The sequence below is a fragment of the Podarcis raffonei genome, chromosome 7, assembly GCF_027172205.1.
Source record: "Podarcis raffonei isolate rPodRaf1 chromosome 7, rPodRaf1.pri, whole genome shotgun sequence".
Lineage (NCBI taxonomy): Eukaryota > Metazoa > Chordata > Lepidosauria > Squamata > Lacertidae > Podarcis > Podarcis raffonei.
In genome coordinates, this window is record NC_070608.1 from 46,475,814 (window position 1) to 46,501,122 (window position 25,309).

The 25,309-nt window shown below is 40.8% G+C and overlaps 1 protein-coding gene across 3 annotated transcripts; it reads right to left on the reverse strand.

Annotated features, from left to right (window-relative positions):
* Positions 1-282: 282 nt before the first annotated feature.
* Positions 283-21,077, reverse strand: ENOSF1 (enolase superfamily member 1). Of its 3 annotated transcripts, none has more exons than XM_053396423.1 (16): positions 20,698-21,074; positions 19,504-19,612; positions 16,299-16,414; positions 14,690-14,776; positions 12,442-12,468; positions 11,128-11,200; positions 9,951-9,989; positions 9,385-9,467; positions 8,110-8,144; positions 6,005-6,092; positions 4,830-4,964; positions 4,022-4,063; positions 2,953-3,082; positions 2,558-2,657; positions 1,502-1,583; positions 283-740 (listed from the first exon to the last, which is right to left on the reverse strand). In XM_053396423.1, exons 1-16 carry the CDS (start codon positions 20,779-20,781, stop codon positions 630-632), a joined length of 1,341 nt encoding a protein of 446 aa, XP_053252398.1. In that variant the 5' UTR covers positions 20,782-21,074; the 3' UTR covers positions 283-629. The 3 variants fall into 3 exon arrangements, 2 of the variants coding, with proteins under 2 accessions (XP_053252398.1, XP_053252399.1); XR_008331495.1 differs by having other exon boundaries at positions 705-740; positions 1,502-1,623; positions 20,698-21,077; XM_053396424.1 differs by lacking the exon at positions 283-740 and having other exon boundaries at positions 1,478-1,623; positions 20,698-21,077.
* Positions 21,078-25,309: the final 4,232 nt, after the last annotated feature.

Sequence of the window (25,309 nt, forward strand, 5' to 3'; positions counted from 1 at the left end):
AATAATAATAATAATAATAATAATATGCCAAGCCCTTCCCCCACATTCTAGGCTATCAAATAGAAATGATATTTTATTGGGAAGACTTCTGTAGTTCCTAGTAAATTGTAGTGATAACTTCCAGTGTCTCCTTCCATTGTAGTTATGGCAGAAGGTGAAAGGAGCAGCCTCTTCCTCCTTTATGAGTAATTTTATATGTATGATATACCCTATACACCACTTCCCTCACCTCTGACATGCCTGAAAACATCCTTAGTATATATGACAGAACAAAACACAGCATCTAGTCATAGTTTCTTTATTTGAAACTTCTAAACTCAGCAGATGCACATTCAAAGTGCAATCTTGCATTATATAATCCTGTAGTTCCTGGAACAGTGTCAGGAAAAATGAATCATGTACCCTTTCAGCTTAACTATTAAAAAGGCTCTTATTTTTTCTTAAAGTGATCGGGAGTTCTATAGTTGGGGCTGCAATCTATTCTTGTTATGTAAGTGGAGGAAAGCTTTCTAAAAGCATTAATTTGAATCCGAAATCATCTTGTAGCTTCAGCAAAACCAACCATTTGTTGTGGTAAATATAGCTCTGGGGAGTTTAAACCTCACCCTGAAAATGTTCAATGTTTAAGCTTATTTTAGCTGTATTTTATGTTCACAGAGGAGTTTCTGCCAGACTTCTCCTTGTGGAAACTGGTATTTCCTTACAGAATCTTCTTTCATTTCAGTGGAATATCCAGCTGCCTGAAAGAACAAATTATTATTATTATTATTCCCCTTTCATATAAAGATCACAGGACAGTTTATAGGATAAAAACACAAATAATGTAGTACAACAACAGACAAATTTAAAAGGTCATAGATTGTTTTTTTTCTATTTAAAACATTCCTCTTCACCAGGTCTTAGGCTGATTAAACAATCTTGCACCTTTGGCTAAACTGTTTTTATATGGCAGTTCTTGCAGCACTTAGGAAACAGGAAGCATGACTAAAGCTGTAATGGAGCTATATCATAGTAGAATAGACACGCTTACACTGCAAGTTTTGCATTAATTGCTCATAGTGTTCACTAGGTTATAGTGAACAAAAATTAATGCTAACATCATCTGGAAGCTTACTCAAGGACCCTTAATTTCAATACTAAAATTGTAAATACAAAGCAGCCATATATTTTGTGGATTTGCAAAATCTTCTTGAACGCTGCTTCAGCAAGACCCCTAATCCAAACTTCAGAAGCTGTCCCGAGTATCGTTTATGGGTGGGGAACAGGATCCTGTTAGCAGAACCTAAACTTGCTCACTCCCTGCAGGTGTATGGGGTCATCTACCTGTCAATCACCTGATATTACCATGACACGGCAACCAAATCTAGCCTGTGGGCTGTTTTAAAACAACTTGCACATACTGTGGATAGGATACATGTGGATTTCCCTCTTGCCTCCATTAAAGGTTTGAAGAAAGACTTGCATTCTGGGAGCACTGGAAATATTCTGGGGGTACAAATACCTGTGGCGGCATATAGGATGCATTCTTGATTACTACAGGGTACTTGAAGTGTTCATGTAGATGGTCAACATATTCACACATCCTGAAAGGAAAACATTGGTTCACTAGACCCCTTTAAAGTCCTACCAAAAAATAAAGTTATTTCAAAATGACTCCAGTTTAACAAAATATTACATTCTGACACAAAAGCTATTTGAGTATAATGTTAACTTAAATTTGTTGGGCTACCAGGAAATATGTAAAGTGAAATACAGAGCTCCTAATAATGGAAGGAGACCATTGTAACCCAGTAAGTTTACCTCCCTCAAAAAATATTATAAATAAGAAATTGAGTGTTGTAGCTTTTCACTGTGATAACATTAACTGCTGCATCAAAATAAAGCCAGCTTGGAGCAGAAATGAATAGCGGGGGGGGGGGGGGTTACTTCTGAGCTCCATCATTGCAGTGCTGTACATTTTAGTTACATAAAGAAACATATAGGGGAAAATACAAAGCAAATATTACAAAACACTTCAAGCAGTAAATGCACACACAAAGAGAATGTATGATATTGGTAAAAGGCTGTTACTTTGAGAAGTTGCTGAAGATGGAATGGACACTCCACCAATTAGCTGAGTGGTGATTTCATTGTTCATTCCAGTAATAGTATATTGACAGCCCTGACAGCATAGTAAGTTAGCTGTAATACTGTAATATTTTTTTTAAAAGAACATTGGGGTGGGGAAATGAAACACTACAGGTAATTGATCCCGTAACTGTTGAGAAATACATGGGAATATGGTGGTTGCTCAGGTTTGCTAAGTAAACAAAGTTTTAGAAAGACTTCAGACTATGGCCAGGATTAACAACAAGGGTTAAAGGGAGGGATAAAAATGAAAACCAGGGCTACGGTTGTGGCAAAGAAGGGTAAAGCTTTGTCCTGAATTTCTCTATCAAAAAGATCATATGTATGATTGATCAAAGACCAGAACCTAGGCATCGGGTCCAAGAGTCAAAAGCCAAGACTCTTGGAGACTGTTCCAATAGGGAAGAATCAGATAACTACTACTACTAACCTGTTCTCAAGGCTACCAGATATTGAAATGTAGTCAAATATTATCAAGTGCTGTACCAGCTCACAGAGCCCAACCCCTCCAGCATGAGGACACACAGGGACTGAAAACAAAGGATACAAGCTGCATTAGCACGGCTGACAAGACAACACAACTTGTTATCCCTCTAGCCTAAAATATGCTTTGTGGTGCTTAATTCATTCCTTTAGCCTTTTAAAAATATATTTACCATAGATGATTCCTGGAAAAAGCCAAACTCCCCTAATACTACTTACTTCTGCTATAAAGAATCACATAAAAATCGTGTTTACATACACAAAACCAAATGCTATGCCAGCAGCAGAAATGACCAGAAAACACACCTAGTACTTTTACAGCAGAATTTTCAAGAGCCTTACCTTGAAATTTCTTGGCCATCAGCAGCACAGACAAGTTTTCATTGACACTGCCCAACCTGCAGCTATCCACCTGGACATAACTCAAGGCCTGAGCCTGCAGCAGCTGCTTAAATATCACTCTGTTATGGCACTGCAGATGATGAAAAAAAAATTGCTTAGCCCAAATAAGATCAAAATATTTGAAGGTTAGCTTAAAATCCATAGAAACTACAGCATTTTATTATAGAGATTGTATGCTGTTCTTGCCTTTCAAAGCAATGCATATTGAACTTCTGCATCCTAAAAAAAAAACAGCCAAAGAGACAAAACTGAAAAGATTCTGCCTGCCCTGTTCCATATGAAGGCTTTAAATTATATGAGGAATGGAACAGGGTGTTATTTTTAGCAATGCACACTCACAAAACAAACGAATACAGTTTTAATTAACATATCTCAGGTGACTGCCCCAAAGAAGCATGCATGCATATTTAAATATAAAATACCTAGCACTTTGGGTTTGCTAAAACTGGTTTCTTTACAATTTTGATTTGTTCCATTTCCCCCCTTAAATGACAATTCAGTAAATATACTTCCATAAGTTGTTTAAATTTTAAGTAGTACAAGGAAATAATTTCCAAGCAAAGCTTTGACTGTAACATTTTATCACAATTGTCATTGCTCCTAAAATAAGTTAGCATATTTTTTTTTTAATAGTTTCCTCCCCTCAGATCCATTCCACATAGTTCTGGCACCACCACCATCCTAGCCCTCCAGAGATACTTTTTGAAGGGGATGGGAAACTTTCTTTCCATGAATTTCCTTAAGGTTGCAGTATGTTCTTCCCTGGGAGAAAGTCCCATTGAATTCCAGGGGGCTTACTTCCGATTAGACATCTATTGGATTGCTCTGTAAATTAACTTAGGATCCCTAGCTGATAGGCACACTTTATTTGGCGCTTTCTCATAAACAAATATTTCAGTTCCAGGAAATGTGATGGGAAGATTTTACCCAATCACTCATTTCAGCAAAGTTCGATGGAATGGCTTCCAAGACAACTAATATAAAACAAGACATTTATAAGGAAACTTACTTGTTCTCCTGTTGCAACACCAATCCCTAATGGCGCTAAAGCCTAAAAACAAGAACAGCTTGTGACATGCCATAGGTTTCTGAGTTTTTCCAAATCCAGATATTCACAGGGGGGAAACAAAATGTAATGGTTCAGCAATCATTTCATACAATTAGAAGAAAGCTAAAGGAAATGATAGAATTATTAGCATAGTTGATATTTTCTTTGCTTAATCAATTAGGTGTGAAGAATTACATAAGCGGGTGTGTGCGACCATATGGAATATCCTTGGACTGTAACTGAGCACAGTTATGCACACAAATCCCACTGAAATCAATGGTGCTTAAGCATTACTAACTTGGTGTTGGATTTTGGCTATGGTGTACATGCGAGACCACTGGTGCTCTAATAAGTTTTGATCACACATCCTTGGCTAGTATTATATTTCTCATATAATTTGAACTTCAGGCCAAACGTATTAAAGAGCGCTTGAATCACATGCATTTTAGGAGCACTGCTGGTTGGCTTGCACACGGATGTATATATTTTTCAGTCTTTTATTAGCCTTCACAAATATGTTACTTATTTAAAGTTTATTGGAATATATGCTGCATGTGTGACAGGATATTGTAGCAAGTAGATGTTAATGACTTTTGACAACTGTTTGAGCCTGAACTCTGAGTGTTCTAAAGAAAACCACAAGTCAATAAATCATCAAAGTTCTCTGTTATGTAGAGAGTCCAATGCCCTGATTCAGTTGGGACAAAACATAAATCCTAGATCTACATTAGGTTGTCATCTCACCAAAATGGAAAACAACTCCTCTGACCTTGGCAATGGTTGCGTGCCCAAGAATATCGTCGGGGGAAGTTGGTTCCTCGATCCACAGTGGTTTGAATTCAGCTAGTTTTGTGACCCATTCTATGGCTTCTTTCACTTCCCATCTTTGGTTAGCGTCCAGCATCTGAGAATAGTTACAGACTGCATTCACTCAACTATGTCATTGAACTCAGTGTTGTAACAATGGTGATGTTGATTTTAGACAGATGGAAAGTAAGGAGAATTTGAGTCAAGCTTTTCTTATGACACACGCTAGGTTCATACTGCTGAGGTGTTAAACAATTTGAATCATCTGGTATTTGCTAGCTAGCATTTTCTATTGAAGTAGGAAGAAATAATGTACCCAATTCTCCAAACCACACATTTATTCTAAAGAAATGAAGTCCTAATTAACTGACCAACACAGGACTCAAATGTAGTGAAAAATCCTAGCAGTTATGCTTTGGCTAAGACTGCAGTCCTGTGCATGCTTCAGTCGGACTTGCTTCCAAGTAAATGCACACAATGTGTTAACCTTATTACAACGAATAAGAAAACAAAATACAATACAGTGGAACCTCAGGTTGCGAACGTGATCCATGCGGGAGGCACATTCGCAACCCGCAGCATTCGCAACCCGCAGCGCTGCGGGTGCTCATGCATGGGTTGCAATTTGGTGCTTCTGCACATGCACGAGCACCGAAACCCGGAAGTAACCCGTTCCAGTACTTCCAGGTTAGGCGTGGTGTGCAACCTAAAAATGCACAACCTGAAGCGTCTGTAACCCAAGGTACCACTTTACTAAAGACAGTGCCTGAAGAAAGTGGGAGGGCCACATAACTAAAATGTATATTTTTTAACATTAAGTTCAGCAAAGCCGATTCCAACAAATAAAGAGACTCAGATTTGTCAGTATGCCCAAAGCAGGCTTCTTCAACCTCGGCCCTCCAGATGTTTTTGGCCTACAACTCTCATGATCCCTAGCTAGCAGGACTAGTGGCCAGGGATGATGGGAATTGTAGTCTTAAAACATCTGGAGGGCCGAGGTAGAGGAAGCCTGGCCAAAATCAATGGCTGGTTACTTTTCACCCCAACATAGGCATGGATTCCAACCATCCACATGATCGACAGTGACAGGCAGCATGATATTACAACAAAACATAGCCCTAGATATGTGATATATACCAGTATATTTTCAGGACCAATCATTTCTCTAACAAGTCTGCATCTCCGGATGTCATCCTGAAGATCCGCTCCAACTTTTACTTTGAACCTAGGGACACATTTGTAATAAAATTAAGATGGCTAAAAGTTTGTAACAGCTTTTTTCTTATTCTATGATCACTCATTTCTTTTATCTTTTATGTAACAGCATAAAAATGAGAACTGAAGAAGGGCAAGCTTTTCAAGGCTAAACTCAAGTCTTTGCTTGCCTAGAAGGAGCTAATATAGACTCAATTTAGATCGGGGCATAATTAATTTGTTTTAAACCTGGCCCATCATGTGCTCTGTAACGTGTTGTAGCCCTAGAAGACTTCCCTCCCACAATATCCTTGTAAAAAACACCCACAGGAACTCAAGGGATTAAGGCCTCCTACTCCTAGACTCTCTAAAAGCACTCCTGATGCCCCTTTCTACTTTCTCCCAAAATTTATAATGAAATGTTACTTTTTAAAGCCTGCTTCAGGAGCCTTGATTACTTAACTGCTGTAGTAACAATGTTCTGAATGCAAGAATCCTGGGTTCTTAGAAATGATCTGGAAAGTGTGAGGAACTATATTTCCCAGGAGTCTTGGTGCCCACAATGTTGCTGCCACTTAAGACTTCTGACTTCTTATAGGCACCTCTTCCAGGTATATTTTTGTTGTTGAATGAATGGGAAATGGGTGTTTGTGGCACTGAAGAACACTGTTGTTAAGAGATGAACTAATTGTGAACTGAGACTGAACTTGTGAAAGACTTGGTTTGGGCTCAGAATTAGCCCAGGAGTTCCAAACTGGAAAAGTTTATACTCTACTCTCCAACTCTGAACTTCAGAAGCAATATGAATGAGAACAACTGTTGTTCTTTCAAATGTGTGGAAAAACATCTCATGTAAATCCATGCCAACCGGTGGACTCGGTGATATGTGAGCATGAGTAACTTGATGTAGGGCTGAGTCCAATGCCCTGATTCAGTTAGGGTGAAACGTAAATCCTAGATCGACCTTCTAGGTTGGTTTCTTCACACCCTAAGCTTGTGTGTGCACAGGAGATACAACTTGCCTCCCCTACACATGTATGCACATGCTCAGATACCCCTGCAATGCAGAACAAAGGGAACCTGCTCACCTGTTTGAGGTACAGAAGGACAGTCATTTCTTCTTTCCTTCAGCCCAGCAATTGAGCTGAGCTGTCAAAGCTGACGGCAACAACTTTGCTGTAGTGGTTGGTGGTACTCACCTGATCACCCATCACCTGTGTTGCTGCTTCTCACCAGGAGGGTGGGTATGCGGGATGTGGCAGTTAATGTCTGTCCAGTGCAAATGCACACACTGCTGGTACCATGCAGGCCTTGCCCCTGCCTTGCCCCTACCCCCTACCTCCCATGAAACAGAAGAAGAAATGCAGGCAGCAGGTAGTCAGGTGAACTACCAACCATGATTGCAACTTTTGGATGTAGTGCCTGTTAGAATTCCTGCTCCATGATTGCAGTCATGGGATTGTTGTCTATCACATGACGGTGTATGTTTTGACTCCACAAAGTGGGAAGTGACGGAGACAGGATGTTTCTGTTACTGTGTTCTGTGAAGTGGGACTATTGTCCTTCGTTATTTCTCCTTGCTGTCTGATGCTAGAGAGAGAGAGAGCCATGTTGCAGTGCTCCATGCGTGTTTATATTTAAATAAAGTAGATTAACCAAAATGCTGAGTTGCTGAGGTCTGTTACGCAAGCTGCACAAACTCTGCAGATCCGTAAGCGTGCCGATGTCTGTTGGCATCAGTTGCTATGATGTTCGGGCTGAAGAAAGCTTTTGAAGCTCCCGAACGAATGACCAGGAGGGAGAGAACATGCCAGTCGGGCATGTGTCTCTGCCAGGGTCCTACTCGAATGTAGGACGAGCTCCTGACAGTGCCTGTATGTACATAAAGCAGCAATTGTGTAGCCCACTTTGGAAGCAAATCAATAACTTCTGACAACAAAGGTAAGAAAATTCATTTTCTTTTGTCGTTTTCCTGACAAACCAGAACTTGCCTGTTATGTATATCTTATACAACTAGAAGTGAAGTATTCAATATAAATTGACTATACCTGGTCCAGCCATCCTTCAGCGCTTCAGTACAAAGCTGCCAAGAAAGTTACATCTGTCACACACACACATACAGCACACGTGAGCAACCATTTGTACAAAAGGACTCTTAGCCGAACCGACAGAATCTGTTGGTTTTATTGTCTCGTCTTTCACAGTAGCGTATTTCACAGGTTAATGGTGAGTTCACTCGCTTAGCGTGATTTAAGATTTATTGCTTTTTAGGTTCACCGGTCTAGAGCAGCCTCTGCAAAACTAGTACCTTCCAAATATTTTGGAATGCAACTCCCATCAGCCTCGGTCAACACAGTTATGCTGGCTGGGGCTGATGGGAGTTGTGTAGTTCAAAAATATATGGAGGGCACCAGGTTTGCAAAGACTGAAAAAATAGGGAGTGAGAAGAAATTGTCATTTCACACAATCCCTGTATGTGTACAATACAAGTGTGTCTATCCACACGGCATGCAGTATCGAAGGGAGAGTCTATCCTGGGAGATCTATCTGTCACAAAAGAGGGGCAAATGGATTATGGGAGCAATATCTACTTAAACCGGCGTTACCACACATGGACCATGATTCATATAAATTGTTCTATGCACAGCAGGAGAAAGAACAAACCCTTTAAGACTTGTTTCCATATCCCACCCACATACAACAGCCAGGGAAAATTGGACAGATTTGCCCATCTCTGCAATTTCGTTCCCTCTCAGTTTCTCGTTTTTAGTCCTAAATTCAGTTCTCCACATTTCAACACTTTGGAATAATAATAAAAAATCCTTGTGAAAATCCAACAGCATTTAGTGCATGTCTCTTAATTTGCACCTTTTTGTATGCAATCATGCCTAGAAACATATTTTTGTAAAGCACTTTCCCCTAAAATAATGCATTTTTTGAATGTTATTTTCATTAATACATGCACTTTTATGGACACAGTATCCCAGTATATGCATTTTTGCACACATTACTTGGTTTTAAAAGGTATGAACTGTGGCTGTGTTTCTGTTTGCGTATTATTTTGGAAACTCTGCATTAGGAGAGTTCGTATTTTAATGCAAACTGGATCAAATTTCTCCTTCATCTCTAGCGTAAACCAGTCTAAGAGCAACAGTGACCCACATGCATGCCAAAAAACTGACAATATCTGACAGCTGCATTTGAAAATGGAATTTGCTTCTGACTCTTCCTCTGTACTGCCTAAACCAATTATGTTTGTTCATCTTTTGTGCATCTGAACTCAAAGCAGAAGTCTAAATGGAAAGAGTGCGGAAGAACCAAACCTGTTTCAGTTGTTGGTCTGGATAGCCTAGCCAAGCACACGATGTGGTATAAGCTGGGTAGCCGCATTCCAACATTTGTTCTTCTACAAAGAGGCAGAACGTCACCACCAGCAATTTAAATGAAATTTCCTTGCAACAGAATCGCTACCCTGGGAAAACACATCTGGATTCCCTACAACAACTGGACACTAAAGTAAAAATGTTTAAAAAGAACTCTAGGATGAATGAAAAGCCTGGGTCCCACAGGGTCATTTCCCATTGCTTTGCCTGAAAGTAGCTAGAGTTTCCAAACGCTGCCTTTAAAGAAGGGTTGAGGAACCACCACTTGTTGCTGGATTCGCAACTCTCCTCATCGCCAGCCAGCATGCCCAATAGTCAGGGAAGGTGGGAGTCCAACAACATTTGGAGGGGCACAGACTCCCTGTTTTAAGAAGAAAGAGAAAGAAGGCTATGTCGCTATGAATGTGAGACATCAGTGGCCGTTTCCCATATCCAGTTTCAGAATAACCTTTTGGGACTCAAACTAATAATCAACTAACAGCAGAAGGAAGAGTTGTTCTGCTTACCTCTTTGTTTTTTCCCCACTAGGCCACTTTGAAGGATTGCTAGTGAAATGAAAAGAGAAAGCACAATGTTAAAACCAAAATGCAATGTCCTTCCTATCTTTCTTTATAAAGAGTGCTATTTTTATAAAGCAAAATTACATGGAAGTGCACTTGCTGTACAAATAATTACAGGGTCTATATTCTGAGCTGCTGTTACACAGAAGCCTAAATCATGAGCCATGAAGTACAGTTCACAGTTTAAACCTCTGCCTCTGCTTAGTCACAGATTCACTGGTGGCAGGGTGTCATAGGTAAGCCATTCATTTTCAACCTCAGCGCCCTGACTCCCCATTTGGAAGAAGAAGAAGAAGAAGAAGAAGAAGAAGAAGAAGAAGAAGAAGAAGAAGAAGAAGAAGAAGAAGAAGATAATAATAATAATTTTATTATTTATACCCCACCCATCTGGATGGGTTTCCACAGCCACTCTGGGCAGCTCCCAACAGAGGACTAAAAACAGAATAAAACTTCAAACATTTAAAACTTCACTAAACAGGGAAGAGATGGTTGTAGTGGGCTGCTCTAAGAACAGTTTAAAAGTTTACTGAGCTAATGCACATTAAGTACAGTGGTACCTTGGTTCTCAAATGCCTTGGTACTCAAACAACTTGGAACCCAAACACTGCAAACCCGGAAGTAAGTGTTACAGTTTGCGAACTTTTTTCGGAAGCCGAACGTGCTCTGTTTTGAGTGCCACGCTGAGGTCTGTCTGTTTTTGCTATTTATTTTGTGGTTTTGCACCTTTTTTCTTTTGTTTCTGTGACTGTGTGGAACACAGTTCAGCTACTGATTGATTGTGTGACTGCAGTACATTGTTTATTGCTTTCATTTTATGGATCAATGGGTCTCGTGAGAGTAAAATTCATGTTAAATTGCTGTTTTAGAGGTTGTTTTTAAAAGTCTGGAACAGATTAATCCATTTTGCATTACTTTCTATGGGAAAGCGCACCTTGGTTCTGGAACGGACTTCCAGAATGGATTACAGTAAGTTTGAGAACCAAGGTACCATTGTACTGAGAAAAAGCACTCTACTTACTAATTACTGAATATTAAATTTCCGGACTTGGTTAATAGAAAGAAATCAGTAGGGCTAACCTAAAGTAAGGGAATGTAGGTTTTGCGGTCTATAAAAATAACTTACTGAGAGCTTCTTCTTCTGTCAGGGCATCCGTAATGTATCTGAAATCTATGCAAGATAACAACTGTTTGGGATCCTGGTAAGGAAAAAGGAATCAAATTGTTGTATTATTTGAGAAGTGAAACACCATGTATGATTAACCCAGTCCAAGAGACATTTTCCATGAACAGGTTTGTGTGTTCAGAGGTCTGTTGATACATGCCCACCTTTGCTGGCTGTGACCAGAGCAAGATCTGAGCCCACAATGTCCTACTCTGGAAATATCCTGGCACCTTACAATGGTGGAAGCAAAATAACAAAAGCACCAAGTTTGAAACCAACTGTGAGTTTCAATGCCGATATTGTTGCACACATACAAAGCACACCGATGCTCTTCTGTACTCTCCCACTGGGTGGCATTGGTTGAAGTTCAATAAGTTTATTGTGCTAGCTGAAGGCCAGGACAAAAACCATATAAACACAAACAATAAAAATATAGAACAAATCCTCTGCTTAAACCAACAAAACAATGCAAGGGCAGCATTGGTAAAGTGGAACTTTGCTCAGCCAGGGGTGTAATCTGATGTGGCACATGAATTGAAAACCACTGATCTTTAGAATCTGGTTTGTATAGAGACAGGACCTCAACACAGCAAACATTCATTGAGAAAGCCCTGTGCATAGAGGCAAATGCAAAAAAGCAGCATAACAAGCTGCAAAATTGACGTTCAAACGAGTAACCTGATGCAACAAATACCAAAACATGCAGGCTGTACAATTTTAGATGTGGATCATGTATATATATTAGCCTCTTGGAATAGGGACCTGCCAAACTTGTTCGTTATAAAGTGCTCTGTATATAGATGGTGCTACAGGAAAACAAATAATGAAAATACACTAGATTACTTTGAGGACCAAAAGAGCACACAAATTTAAATAGCTATTTGCTTACTTTTCTTTGATTACTTAAGCCTCAAATGTTTAGTGATATCAAATTACACACCAACCAACTTAAAAACAACATAAATATGGATTTCTATTGTAATATTGACAATCATGGCATTTCTTTCTTACTGCACTTTTTTTTTTTTAAATGAGCACTATAAATGCCAACTAACATCTGGTATAGCATTTGTTCACGGACAATTGTTTGCACAGCAGTGCAGGAAGCACAGAGATGGCAAGTAAACTGTGTAGTCCAAAGGACTCAGAAGACTTTGTGGATTTTTGCCACAAACTATTTAACTAGTGATAGGTCGTGATTTGTAACCATAGCTTTATACCATTACGTTAGCACAGCAAGGACATGAATAAACAATAATACAGTTTTTTTCTTACCATGTCAACAAGCAGTTTCCAGAGTGGCTTTAAAAAAAATGAGAGAGATTGAAATATTTAAAGTTGTTATGTCAGGTCTGAGGGAGGGGAGGCCTGTTGTTGGACTCCAAGTCCCATCAGTTGCAGCTATGACTGACAGCCTGAGATGATAGGAGACGTATTCCAACAAAATCTGAAGGGGGACAGGTTCCCCATCCCTGTGTTTGAACACTTATAGCAGTTGTTAGGGTAAATTAACAGGTTACAGAAAGACAGCTACTTATATTCTTTGACATGCGAGCCAGGAATTGTTATGAACACCTGCATTTTGCAATTGGGTGGTACTAGTCATTTCTGCTAACATGCTCTCTGCAGGGGCTCAGGATGTTGAATGCACAGGTTAGAGGCTGCTTGCTTTCCTCTGACAGGCTGGCCAAAGTGATGAGGGGTTTTCCCCTGACTCTGTTACTGTGCAGCTAGTTCCCCAGTATTTTAAGGAGCACCTCTGGATTTTTCTTACACTCTGCATGTATTTGGCCATGGCAGGATCATTTCTATTACTTGGAAATCATTCTGTTTCTACAAAATCGATTTTGGAAGTGTCTGAAATGCTTTACTTAAAGAAATAACACATCGCTCTATATATCCCAAAAGGCTATAGATAGGTAATATTTAAGAAAAGATGGGCATATTGTCAGATTTCCAGCTACTGAAAAATCTCATTCTGTGGAATGCATATGGTAGGTAGATTTCCCCCACCAATATTTGCACTTGATTTATATGACTAGAGTATTGAACTTAGAGAAACCTGGATTCAAATCTTGACTCAGCCAAAGCAGGAGATCTTGCATCACTTCTGATCCCTCAGTTTAGTAAATGCAGATGACTTAACTAAAACTGAACACCCTGTGAATTATTTGTACAGTACTTTGAGGATAGGATACACTCAAGCTCAGGTGTCACTGTGGTAGCAGTCAATAACAAGATGCATTATGGGAACTGACTAGGCATTTCCATTTGGATACTTTGAGCTGATGCAGCCTAAGAATGCTGGCAAGGTATGGAGTGCTACAACCTGCCACCTGTTTGTTCAACCTTTGCCTCTCATGGCTACTGAGAACTGGCAGGCCTGGGCAGCTCAGTTGGTTACAGCATGGAGCTGATAATGCCAAGGTTGCAGGTTCAATCCCTGTATGGGACAGCTGCATATTCCTGCACTGCAGGGAGTTGAACTAGATCAGGGGTAGGCAACCTAAGGCCCGTGGGCCAGATGCGGCCCAATCGCCTTTTCAATCCGGCCCACGGACAGTCCAGGAATCAGCATGTTTTTACATGAGTAGAATGTGTCCTTTTATTTAAAATGCATCTCTGGGTTATTTGTGGGGCCTGCCTCGTGTTTTTACATGAGTAGAAGAAGAAGAGTTTGGATTTGATATCCCACTTTATCACTACCTGAAGGAGTCTCAAAGCGGCTAACATTCTTCTTTTCCCTCCTCCCCCACAACAAACACTCTGTGAGTTGAGTGAGGCTGAGACTTCAGAGAAGTGTGACTAGCCCAAGGTCACCCAGCAGCTGCATGTGGAGGAGCGGGGAATCAAACCCAGTTCACCAGATTACAAGTCCACCGCTCTTAACCACTAGACCACGCTGGCTCTTTTATGCTGGTGTGCTTTTATTTCAAATGCATCTCTGGGTTATTTGTGGGGCATAGGAATTCGTTCACCCCCCCCAATATAGTCCTGCCCCCCACATGGTCTGAGGGACGGTGGACAGGCCCACGGCTGAAAAAGGTTGCTGACGCCTGAACTAGATGATTCTCAGGGTCCCTTTCAGCTTTACAATTCTATGATTCTAGGTGAGAGATGACCGAGCGTCTCAGCTGCCTTGAAGGAGGTAGAGATGCAACCATGCCTTGGAACTAATCGCTGCTGTCAGTGAGCCCCTTTGAAGGTGCACGTTTACCTCAGTCAGCTGATTGGTGCTAATAAGCGCTGCTTCAAACAGCTCGCTATGAGCCCTGCTATATCCATTTGAAGGTATGGTTTGCACCAGTTCTGGCTATTCCTACTGCTGGCTCCAGTCATGACCACTGGTGGGCAACACCCACCCACCACACGTGTGTCTTGAGGGCAAATCTGAATAATAGAATATCAGTGATAGAAACAGATCAGCCACCTGAAATTAGGAAGATTCCTACCCTTCCATTCATGGAAAAACAGAATGGTTGGGAGGTGGACTAAACTGTGATAGTCTTGTCCAATCCATTACCTTCCCTTCCTGTTTGGCCCACAAGTCCCAGACCGCATTCAGAATAGCAGCCGTGGCTAAATGCACAGCTCCTTTCTCAGGACCAATCTGTTGACAAAAGGATGTCGTCAATATATTATGGTAGCCATGAAGAGATAAGTATGAGAAGACTCTCCCCAAAGGCCTACAAGGTATCTAAAGCATTTAGAATAATCTAGCTAAGGCAGCCTCCTTCCTTGAACGTTATCAAGAAAAGGTTGAGCAAGGATACCCTTTTATGGAATAAGCAGCTACGCGTCTCCTTGCAGTTCTGTAAGCCTATAATTCTTGGTTCCCAGATTTGCTGTGAATACATATTTGTATGGAAGAAAACAGTGAACGGGAGTTACATGACACGTTAAGTCAAACTACCTTGGAGCAAGACTGTGAACCATGGAGGCTCCCAAAAGATGTTTCACAACCACTTTGCTCCTCCCTGGTCAATTAAACTACTATGCAAAGATATGGTGTAGCACGCCCTCTGAACAGGGACTCCTGGTTCTCTCCTCACTAACTGTAAGCTGTAACCAAGAACAAACCTTGCCTCACCAAGCGAGCATAAAACTTATCCACTTGGACTGAGCTTAGCTCTGCCCATCACAGAAGCAAAAAGGACTGGGGAGGAATGAAGTGGTTGATACTCCTCTCCAGGATCCCACACATTCTTGGTAAGTCAGAGTTTGGCTTTCCATGTCATGCAAATCAGCCCTTTGAGATTTAAATAAATTGAGTTCAATTATATTCCAAGGCGTATTAAAGTACAGCTAGTATTTTCCAGCACACCCAGCACAAACATATATATTGGCTTGTACAAAACCATAACATGATGGGCGCAACTCACTTAGCAATGTCCCTGCATTGTTTGGCGTTTGTACAATAGTGGTATTTAGTGAATATTTGTTGAAAATGTGTAAGTTAATAAATGGGACTGAGTGAGAACATTTGACGTTGCCACAAATACAAGAATACAAGCAATGTTGAACCTAAGTCTTAGGTTGTACCAAGTCAGCTATGCTTTACTTGGCAATACATGTCTGATGGCAGGATCAATACCTACTGTATTGGCCCAAATATAAGCAGCACTTTCCCCCCCAAATTCCAAACATGAAAAGTTAAAAGTGCGGATTACAAAAATTGGCTTTTACAGTATTGCTGCTGAAACAGACATACGGTAAAATGGAACACACACACAAAAAATTTATTGCCGATTTGTGAGCTTGAGACTGTTCATTTGCCATTTACGGGTGTGAGTGCCTGCAGAATTGTAGCAACTGAACAGCAATTTGCGATTTTAGCAATTGTATGGTAACTTTTGCGGGCTTGCAAGATCAAAGCCTTAAATTGGCTTGGAGTTACAATTCTACCAACCACAGCAATTTTCAGCCTGTAACCCATTGTTAAGGGAGCGGCTTATATTTGAGTATTGTATTTTTTTTCTTTTCCCCCTTTGTATTTTAAAGGTGCGGCTTATTTGCGGGTGCGGCTTATATTCGGGCCAATACGGTAAATAGATTTCCAGTTATTTTTTCTTACACGGACACTTTTGCATTCATGCGTTAGCCTTATTCCAAAATGCTGAAAAGTATCTTACCCATCGGAGTTGCCCATCACTGGTGAGCTGCCGGTAGAAACCTCGAAAATCACCAATTATTTCATCCAAGTCTTTATTGACCACATGAGCAGAAAGTGCATTGACTGCACAGACAACTGCAAAATACACCAAAATCTTGAAGGATTTTAAATTGCAAACGAATCCAGGATTTTAGTGAGCTGTGAAAATATTGTGTGTTCAGTCCTTCAAATGAAAAACAACTCTTGAATGAAATCCTAGAGCAATGAAATACCAGTTTGGCTAGGGATGTCTGGTTAAATCACAGAATTGTCCTTGGCGCTTTACTTCTACCTTTCTTCACTTAGCATGAGGTGGACAACAAAACTATGTAAAATTACAGTATGACAAATACAGGAGGAGGATTAATCCTAAAGCCACTTAGCCCAGCTAGGAACTTCTTGGAAGGCAGGTTATAAACCACATAAATGGGAGTGGCAAATAATGAGGCCAAAGGCTTGTCTAAACAGGTAGAAAGTGCCATCAGCTCTCACAAGGAAGGGAATTCCAGTCTGGGCACAGTCACAGACAAAGCCTTCTTCCATGTCCCTTGAAAACGCTACCCAGATATTGACAGGGCTTTCCTGAAAATTCTTATACATAATTGGCTTCATAGGGAGGCAGGCAACCTGGTCATTATGAAAGGACTGCTAGTGTTTCAGGAGAACAAGTAACAAATTTAATAACAAATTTAAAACATTGTAAAAAATGTATAAATTGCTGTTGGAATGGCATTTGAAAGATGAAGAGGTTAAGTCGGGTATGATACATTGGGCCAAAGATTTTGGTTATAATATACAGCTAAAAGACTGGGAGAAATTATGGAAAGAAGGAAGAAAATTTACTGCATGCAATGCTTTGAAAGAAAACGTAATGAAAATGATGTATAGATGCTATATTGCACCAGTGAAATTAGCTAAAATGTATAAAATAAGTAACAAATTTTGGAAATGTAAGGAAAAGGAAGGCACTTTTTATCATCTGTGGTGGGAATGTAAGAAAGTGAAAGGTTTCTGGGAAATGATTTATAATGAGATGAAAAAGATGTTAAAATATACATTTATTAAAAAAACAACCCGAAACATTTTTACTTGGTATTGTAGGCAGTGACATTAAAAGACAAGATAAAAAACTGTTTTTATATGCAACAACTGCAACCAGAGTATTATTGGCACAGCAATGGAAGCAGAAAGAACTACCAATGAAAGAGGAGTGGCAGATGAAGGTAGATTGAACTAATCAGATTTTGTAAAGCAGTTCCTAATTTTGGCAAGAAAATAACAGAACTCCAAAGGGATTGCGTGCCATCAATTCCTTCCTAGCAGAAGTGGGATAAGGTAGGGTTTTGGTGTATGTACAGAAAGTATCTGCATGATGCATAAACCGAACTCCTCTTACTTCAGCTGAGGTGAACAGAAGCAGTAAAGGATATCAAAAGAGAACTGTAAGTCATATAATCCGATTAGGGTTATCACAGCTGTTTGATCAACATCATGCCTTGCAACTCATTTACTAGTGTTAATAGCTGCAGCAAGATACTGCAGTGGAGTGGAAAGGCTTTAAAGGATTATGATTCTGTTGTTGTTGCACTGGGATCGAAGGAACCGCAGGTGGCTAAGACGTTACTATACTAAGCAGAAACCCAAACCAATGGGAAAATTGCTCAGCAGTTTGCATTGGCAGAAGATATGCGGGGGGCGGGGGCAGGTGGGGGGAGGAAGTAGCCAAAATATTTCTAGAAGAAAATAGTAGCTGATATTGCAACTGTTGTGTGTTAAAACCTTTGCTTTAAATCTGATCATGTTTGCAACATTTTACATCACCATTTATATACACACACACCCTGGTAAATGATAGAATTTCACCTGCTGCTTGAGAGTGCTTACCAGTTATTCCTTAAATGTAAAGCACACCACTGATGTGCACACACATGCACTGAAGTGCATAGGAAACTTTTCATGTGTTTTAAAAGAAGCAAAATTTATCCAGGTTGAACTCTGTTGCTAAATGGCATGCAAATCTACACAGATAACTAGATCAGAATAAATTCTGGGGTGCAGGAAAGTACACGTTATCCACAGAAGTGCCCATTGTGTGTGTACGATTAGAAAATGGCATGAAATTTAAGTAGAGTTTTTCCAGGAATGTGCTACAGGTCTGTGAAGTGCATGTGGCAAGATCAAAACGTGAGAGAACATTAAATGTGGGAAGAGATGGGGCAGTTTGCATCCAGTTATTCTGAAACAGACACGTGTGAGGTGAGGTAACTTGCTGACTAGAGCTGACGGGAACTGGAGGCAAATAACCAATGAAGGGCCACAGTTTCCTATCCCTGTTTTACAATAAATATTAGGTTCCAGATGCAGCAGAAAGGCATCAAGGTCTATATTTACTGATTTAAAGTCAAGACCAGACGAAAACATAATCTGAAAATGTTTATTTATCAGATAAATTTTATCTGCAGAACCAGAAGACTCTTACACCCATAGGGGCTGTTATTTTCACCTGGTGACTGAAATCATTCAAAAAAGGCCTATAGGTTTCCCTGACATCTGGTTGGTTTTTAAGATGCCACAAGCTTTGTTTTTTGCATCAACAAACAAATATGGCTGCCCCTCTGGAAGTAGCCAGCAGGTGGTGATAGAGTCCACTAATGGCAGCCCTTCATAATATGGGATTTATGTTTAAAAGCTTCTTAACTCTATGGTTTAGTCCAAAGGAATGCAACAACTTCACACCAGTGCTACCAACCCTGCTGAGTGCTGGCATTAGCATGTTTGAGCTGATGTTCAGGGAAAGAAGCTTTTAAAATATCATCATGATTGCTGAAAAAATGAGGGAGGCTGCTTAAAGCAACACTCTGGTAACCTGCAGTTGAGAGCTGCAAGGATAGCTTGCCATTAAATGCCATGCCTAAGGCAACAGGAAATGGCAAGAGTTTTGTAGGTACCCTCAATATTGAAGTAGTATTAACACTAACAGAATTAATGAAAATTCTCTAACCCTTGGCCAAAAGGCTTCAGTGCTCTATGGCTTTGCAGAGGAGCAGTTGCAATACATGACTTATTAGTACAAAGATCAAGAAAGCTCCTGAACTTAGATTTCCTCTTGGGGGCCCTTTCCATTGAGGAATTGTCATTCTCACAACAGATGATTAATTTAAATCAGAGGCAACATGATAACTTACCCACTTCTGTCCCTTTGCCCAGCGTAAATGTTAAGCCATAACCTTTGAGCCCGTCAGGAGCATCTGTTTCTATTACAACATAAACTGCAGAATAATCTGGGTCGGGGTGCTAAATGGAAGAGCAAAAACAACCAATATTGATGCCAGCAACACACACACACACTCACACACACTTGCATCTACATCTGGCCTCGTACATAGACATCTTCACCAAGTACAATTTTTCTGAATAAGGGTTGTTATTTTTTGTTTTAAATCAAGAGGTGTAGTGTATCTCTTTACCATCAGCGTTGTAGGAAAGGGCAGTGAAAGCCTTCAAACAGGAAGCAGCAACTTTTTCTTCACTAAGAAATTTCCCTATGAATTTACTAACAATAAAAGGGAACAGTGTAGTTCCACATAGAACATGATGTAGTTTCTCCCCTGTGGGTGTGGCGGTTATTGTTTGTGTTTGTTACTATGTTATGCATTTTGGGGTTTTTATATTGTAAACCATCATGTGATCCTCAGATGATGGGCGTTATAGAATTTTAGTTAAGAGGTGAAGGGGTGGGGGCAGTCAGGTACACTTGCCCCAACCTCAGAGGGATAGCTGGCCACCACCCCGCTGCCCCCCACGGCACTAGACATTGGCATAACCAAGGGGGGAAGCTGCCCCCCTAGGTCAAGTAAAACAATAGCAATACTTAACTGACCAATCACTTTGGTTCTGCCCACCCAACAAAAGTCTTGCCCACCCCTAACAAAGTCCTGTCCCCCCAACAAAAATCCTGGCTATGCCCATGGCCCTGGATGCTTTTTGGTTTGAGTTTATAACTTTATTCTAGCAAGATTCCCACCCCGGGCCTCACACAAGCTTGTACGGGGCTGATAATACCTGTCATGAAGCTATTTGCCCATCCAAACCTAGCTGCGTAAAGGGACAAGCAGCGTGGTGTCTAAATCACGACAGATCCAAGAGCAGAAAGCAGGAACACGTCTAAAGTGACCGACTAGCATCCTAACCCACTTAAAACTAGGAGATGCAACTTCCGCAGCTCCGTTGAGCTTGGGAAAACGCCCGAGGGAGGAAAGCAAGAGAGGCAGCGAGCCCAATCGGCGAGATCTAGCGCGGGCGCCCGAGGAGATCTGCCCCGCTGGAGCCGTCGGAGATCCGGCGCCTTGGCAGAGGGCGCGCTCGGGCGCAGCGCTTACCATCGCGTCTGAGCCATGGCGGGCCAGGGACGTGGGGAAGCGGACGTCGCTCGCGGCCAGACCCAACACCCTCCCTCGGCCCATCGCGACAGGGAGCCTCCGGCGGGAGTTCTGCGGGAATCCGCTTTCCGCCGACCCCTGGGGATCCCTCCGGGACGCCGATTGGCCCGCGCGGCGTTTGTGGGCGGCCGCATCCGAGGGGAGGAGTTGGGAGGGGGAAGCAAAGACCGAGGAGGCTCGAAGAACAGGGAAGAGCTAGAGAGGAAGGGGCGGCCCCACAAGTTAGAGCCCCACAAGGTGGAAAGAGGCTGGCCGGAATCCTGGCTGAGTTAGGGTCGCGCTGCGAGGCAACTCCAAGGGGGTAATCGCGTGGTGTTTGCGCTTATCCTGGAGAGCCGAGGGTAGCTGCGCAACTATGCCTTTTTCACGCATTTCCCGCCCTGCCTCAAAGAATTCTGGGCGCTGTAGTTTCTTAAGGGTTGCTGGAAGTAGTAACTCTGCGAGGAATGAACTAGAGGGCCCAGAATTCTTTGGTGCTTCCAATGTGCTTTAATGGGGTTTGCGATTGAACTCAGAAAAACAAACAAACCTGTTTCTTTAATAGCATGCACAGGCACACTGCAATGCTAACTTTCTCCCCCCCCCCAAATGAATACTGTTTCTCAGGTTTATTATGGCATAAGCTTTTGTGGACTTACGAGTTTATACCACAATAAATGTGTTACAGTACAATTGTCTACTTAGAAGTCCCATTGATGTCAATGTTGCTTACTCCCAGATGAACAGGATTGATTGCAGCCTTAACTCCCCCCCCCCACACACACAACAAACTAACACATCAAAGACTTGGGACTTGAGCATTTATGGGCACATCCTCTTTGACTAGGAAGTTCTTTCCTCAATCATTGATGAGTATAGGGATTCTCCAGAGTTATTGGTATAGAAAATGCTTTTTGCACACACTCAGGTGCACTTTAATCTATTTATTCCAGGAGTGGGCAAGCACTTCAGATGTAGTTGGACTCCCAAACTGCCACAAGCCAACGCCAGCATGTCCAGTGGCCAGGTATGGAACAGCAGCTGGAGAACCACAGATTCCCTACTCCATATCTATTCCATTGTTCAGCCCCTGGCACTGAAAACAGGCATTACTGCTGAGATCTGGCACAAGTTCTGAAGATTTAGCAGCTGACGCTTTTTCCAGCGTGGACCTAATGTTAAATGTGTGCCAAGCAGGTGATGGTCCAGATGCATGGCTGTTAATGATCACCCTAACAAAACAGGCTTTAAATCAAAGGGAATGTTAATGCTTTAATATCTAAAACAAACAGGCCAGGCCCAAAATATCTAAAACAGGCTAATCCAGAGAGCTACTGTACCATTTGTTGCTTTTTGAACTGGAACCTTTAACTGAGCCTGAACAACCCCTTTGATCTGCACCAATTAGCAGGTGATCATGTTTCTCTCTATACCAATGAAAACGTCACTTGCTAATTCTTGCACCCCAAGCTCCTGCTACAGGTGCAAGAGCAGGTGAGGCAACAATTAAAATGACAGACTGTTAAGTCAACCCCAGTTAGAACACATCCTGGAAAAACCCCACAACTAGTTATGTTGAAAGAGCATCTGAAAGGCTAACCAGTGCATCAGTTGGGCCTTTGCGATTATCTGGTATTCCTGGTATGCCTTCTGGTGCCTTCTCCTTGGTCTTCCTGTAGTTCCTGTGCTGACCTCTTCCCAGCTCTTGTAAACTGCCTTCAGCCCTCAACATTCCCTGTTTCAGTGGGAAGGAATTGTATGTGGTGACAGAAGTCTCAAACTTTTGCTAAGCCCTTATTTACCACCATCACTGAACAGCTTTTGGCCTGGGATGAAATTGGGCCATTTTGAGAAGGGTTGCACGCTACGCTTATATAAAAAAAGACAAATAAGTGGTATTATCCTTATGTAACATGTTTTCCTAAAGAGGCACATCAGGCCCCATGAAACTGCTCCTATGATACTGTATTTGAAGCTGCCTCCACTGTAATGTTTTGCATCCCTAAAATGCTTTATCGGTATTGTCACTAGACTCAGTAGAACAGCTCAGCAGACACTTAGAAGTCTTTGAGAAGTATAATACTTGTGTGTTGCTTCTGAAAGGTGTGCCAATGGATAGAAAAGCAACATGATCATTGCACCATTTAAATGGGAGGGCGTAGAGACCTAGCAGTTGGAAATGGCAGTTTTATTTTATTTACGTATTATTTCATAAAATTTATACACTGCTTGATCATAAAAAAACCCTCAAAGTGGTTTACAAAAGAGTAAACAATAAAATCAAGAAAAAAATTCAAACATACAAAGTTGAAATGCTAAAACAGATTAAAACTATCTTAACTTTCTAAGCATCTGGGGTAGTATCCAAGTCATACTGAGAGCAGACTCATTGAAATCTGGACTGAGTACTTTGTAAAGGTGGTGTTTTAGGAAAAGTTCCTACTTCTCTGAAATAGTTGACTGAGATCAGTGACTCAGTGACTTAGTTGGATGCCAACCTTAGAATTTTTGGAACATGCTAATTGTGGCCACAGTCCAGTTGCCCTGCTCAAAATTACTTGCAAAATTACTTGTAACTGTACTTGCAAGTCTGTGGTTTTGAGGAAATGCTTCTTAAATTCACTAGTCATTTCAAAAACAGCAAAAACTATTAAGCTTGGGTATCTGGGTTTCACACCAGTTTATGTAGACAAAAATAAAAATAAAAATACCTTATGTCAATTATGGGGGATAGGCAAACAAATCAGTAAGGAGACATAATAGGCAAGTCAGAAGAGGCTGATGGGTAGAAAATGGAGTAATGGAGGAAAATGCATAAATTGCTCATAAAAGCACAGTAGAACTAGGTCACAAAACGTATTTAAAATCAGAGAAATAGGAACTGATAATATCACACCTTATAATGTATGTCTTTCGTTACTGATGTGAAAGGCTGTGTGTATTTTCACACTCAAAATAGGCCTCTAGCTATCTCCCTCTCTCTCACACACATGGACAGAGAGAAAGAGAGATTGCAAATAGATGGTATAAATAAGACATAGGAACAACCCCGTGGATATTGGTCTCTGCTGAAACTGCACATAGTGCTGCTGGATTAGCAGGAAGCAAAGCTGTGTCTCTTTCCCTTGAGCTATGTGGGAGTTTGTCTACTGTACTTCTGAAATTAAGGGGTGAGAGTAGAGAAAGATCATCCCTGCATCTCTCTCCAATTTCTAGTAACTGGCTGTAGCACCGTTATCCTGAGATTTCCCCAAGCCTGTGTGTTCTCCGCAAGGAAACTAATTTTTTCTAAGGCTGTTTTATCCTTGACAGTATTTCACTTGCTCTTCATCACAGACAGATGACTGGCCTAGAACAAAATCAAACAGCTGGCCAAGGAGGCAGCAAAACCAGGGGTAAGAGACGTTTGGGAGTTATCAGTGGAAGTAGCAAGTTTCAAGAATGAGCATCTTCCAAAAGAGTAGGGAGTTGTTAAGTGGGGACGTTTTGGATCAGGGTTCACTACCTCATCTAATAGGATATATATGCAAGATATTTTGATATAATTTCATAGGAATATGAACTGCTACTACAAATTACCATAATGCTATAGCCTACTTCAATAAGATTCAGAGGCAAATAAGTGGCCACTTTCAAGAAGTCTGGGTAAAAGTTGATTTAATCCAGGAAACTTGTATGGGGAAGAGTGCCCTGGATACTGTCTGAAAATACAAATTGTCAATGTCACAGCTATTATTTTTTGAACTTTCATATCAGACATTTTTGAGGAAAGGGCTGTGGTTACGAATTGACATACATCTAGCAAAATATGACATTTAACAAATAGACTGTAATATAAATAAGCACCAATGCTGAATAGAGGAATAATGAGTTATGCTTAGATTTCCACAGATGTTAAACCATGGTTTGTTTGTTTTTGTAAACAGTATCCACTACACAATGATTATACTTTAGGAAGTTTAATTATGCAAAAGTAATAAAATATTAAAAATATTTAAGCTTGTGTACACAGCATGATAGGAAAACCAAACCAAAATTTAAAAATGAAAAGTTACCACACAATGTAGCTTCAACAAAACAGATGGGCAAGGTTTGCAATACAGTTTTGATCAGAAATGTTACATAACTGTTTCCATTAAAATATCAAAATCATTCTTAAATGATTGATTACAGTAGCGCAAGTGCTGAAAATACAATAAATGTAGTAGTTGAAAACATGTAAAAAGTTTGCATCGTCGTTTTGTTTTGTTTAGAAAACAGTATACTAGGATTTCTACAGTCATAATATACAGTGGCACTTCTGTACACTGGAGATGTGGGATTGGCTGTACAATATTGAATAAAGAATGAGGTTGTGGAAGAAGACATGGCAAACAATGCACAAAACTAAGCTTTTGTGTCGTTTGCATTAAAAACGAACTGAGATGGCATGGAAGTAGTGTCTGAGAAATTAAAACCAACAGCACAATCTGTTGGGAACTTTCCCAGCACGGATCCCTTTGAAATGAACAGGAGCAGCACAAGGAAATGGTGGCATCCATTCTTTTCAGCTGTGTTTCTGCATAATTTTCTT

Coding starts and splice junctions, on each gene's coding strand:
- ENOSF1 (XM_053396423.1), bottom strand. CDS start 20,781: ATGGGCCGAGGGAGGGTGTTGGGTCTGGCCGCGAGCGACGTCCGCTTC. Junction 9,990..11,127: donor GACAGAAGAAGAAGCTCTCA/GTAAGTTATTTT, acceptor TCATTTCACTAG/CAATCCTTCAAAGTGGCCTA. Junction 3,083..4,021: donor GTGTTGCAACAGGAGAACAA/GTAAGTTTCCTT, acceptor CATCATCTGCAG/TGCCATAACAGAGTGATATT.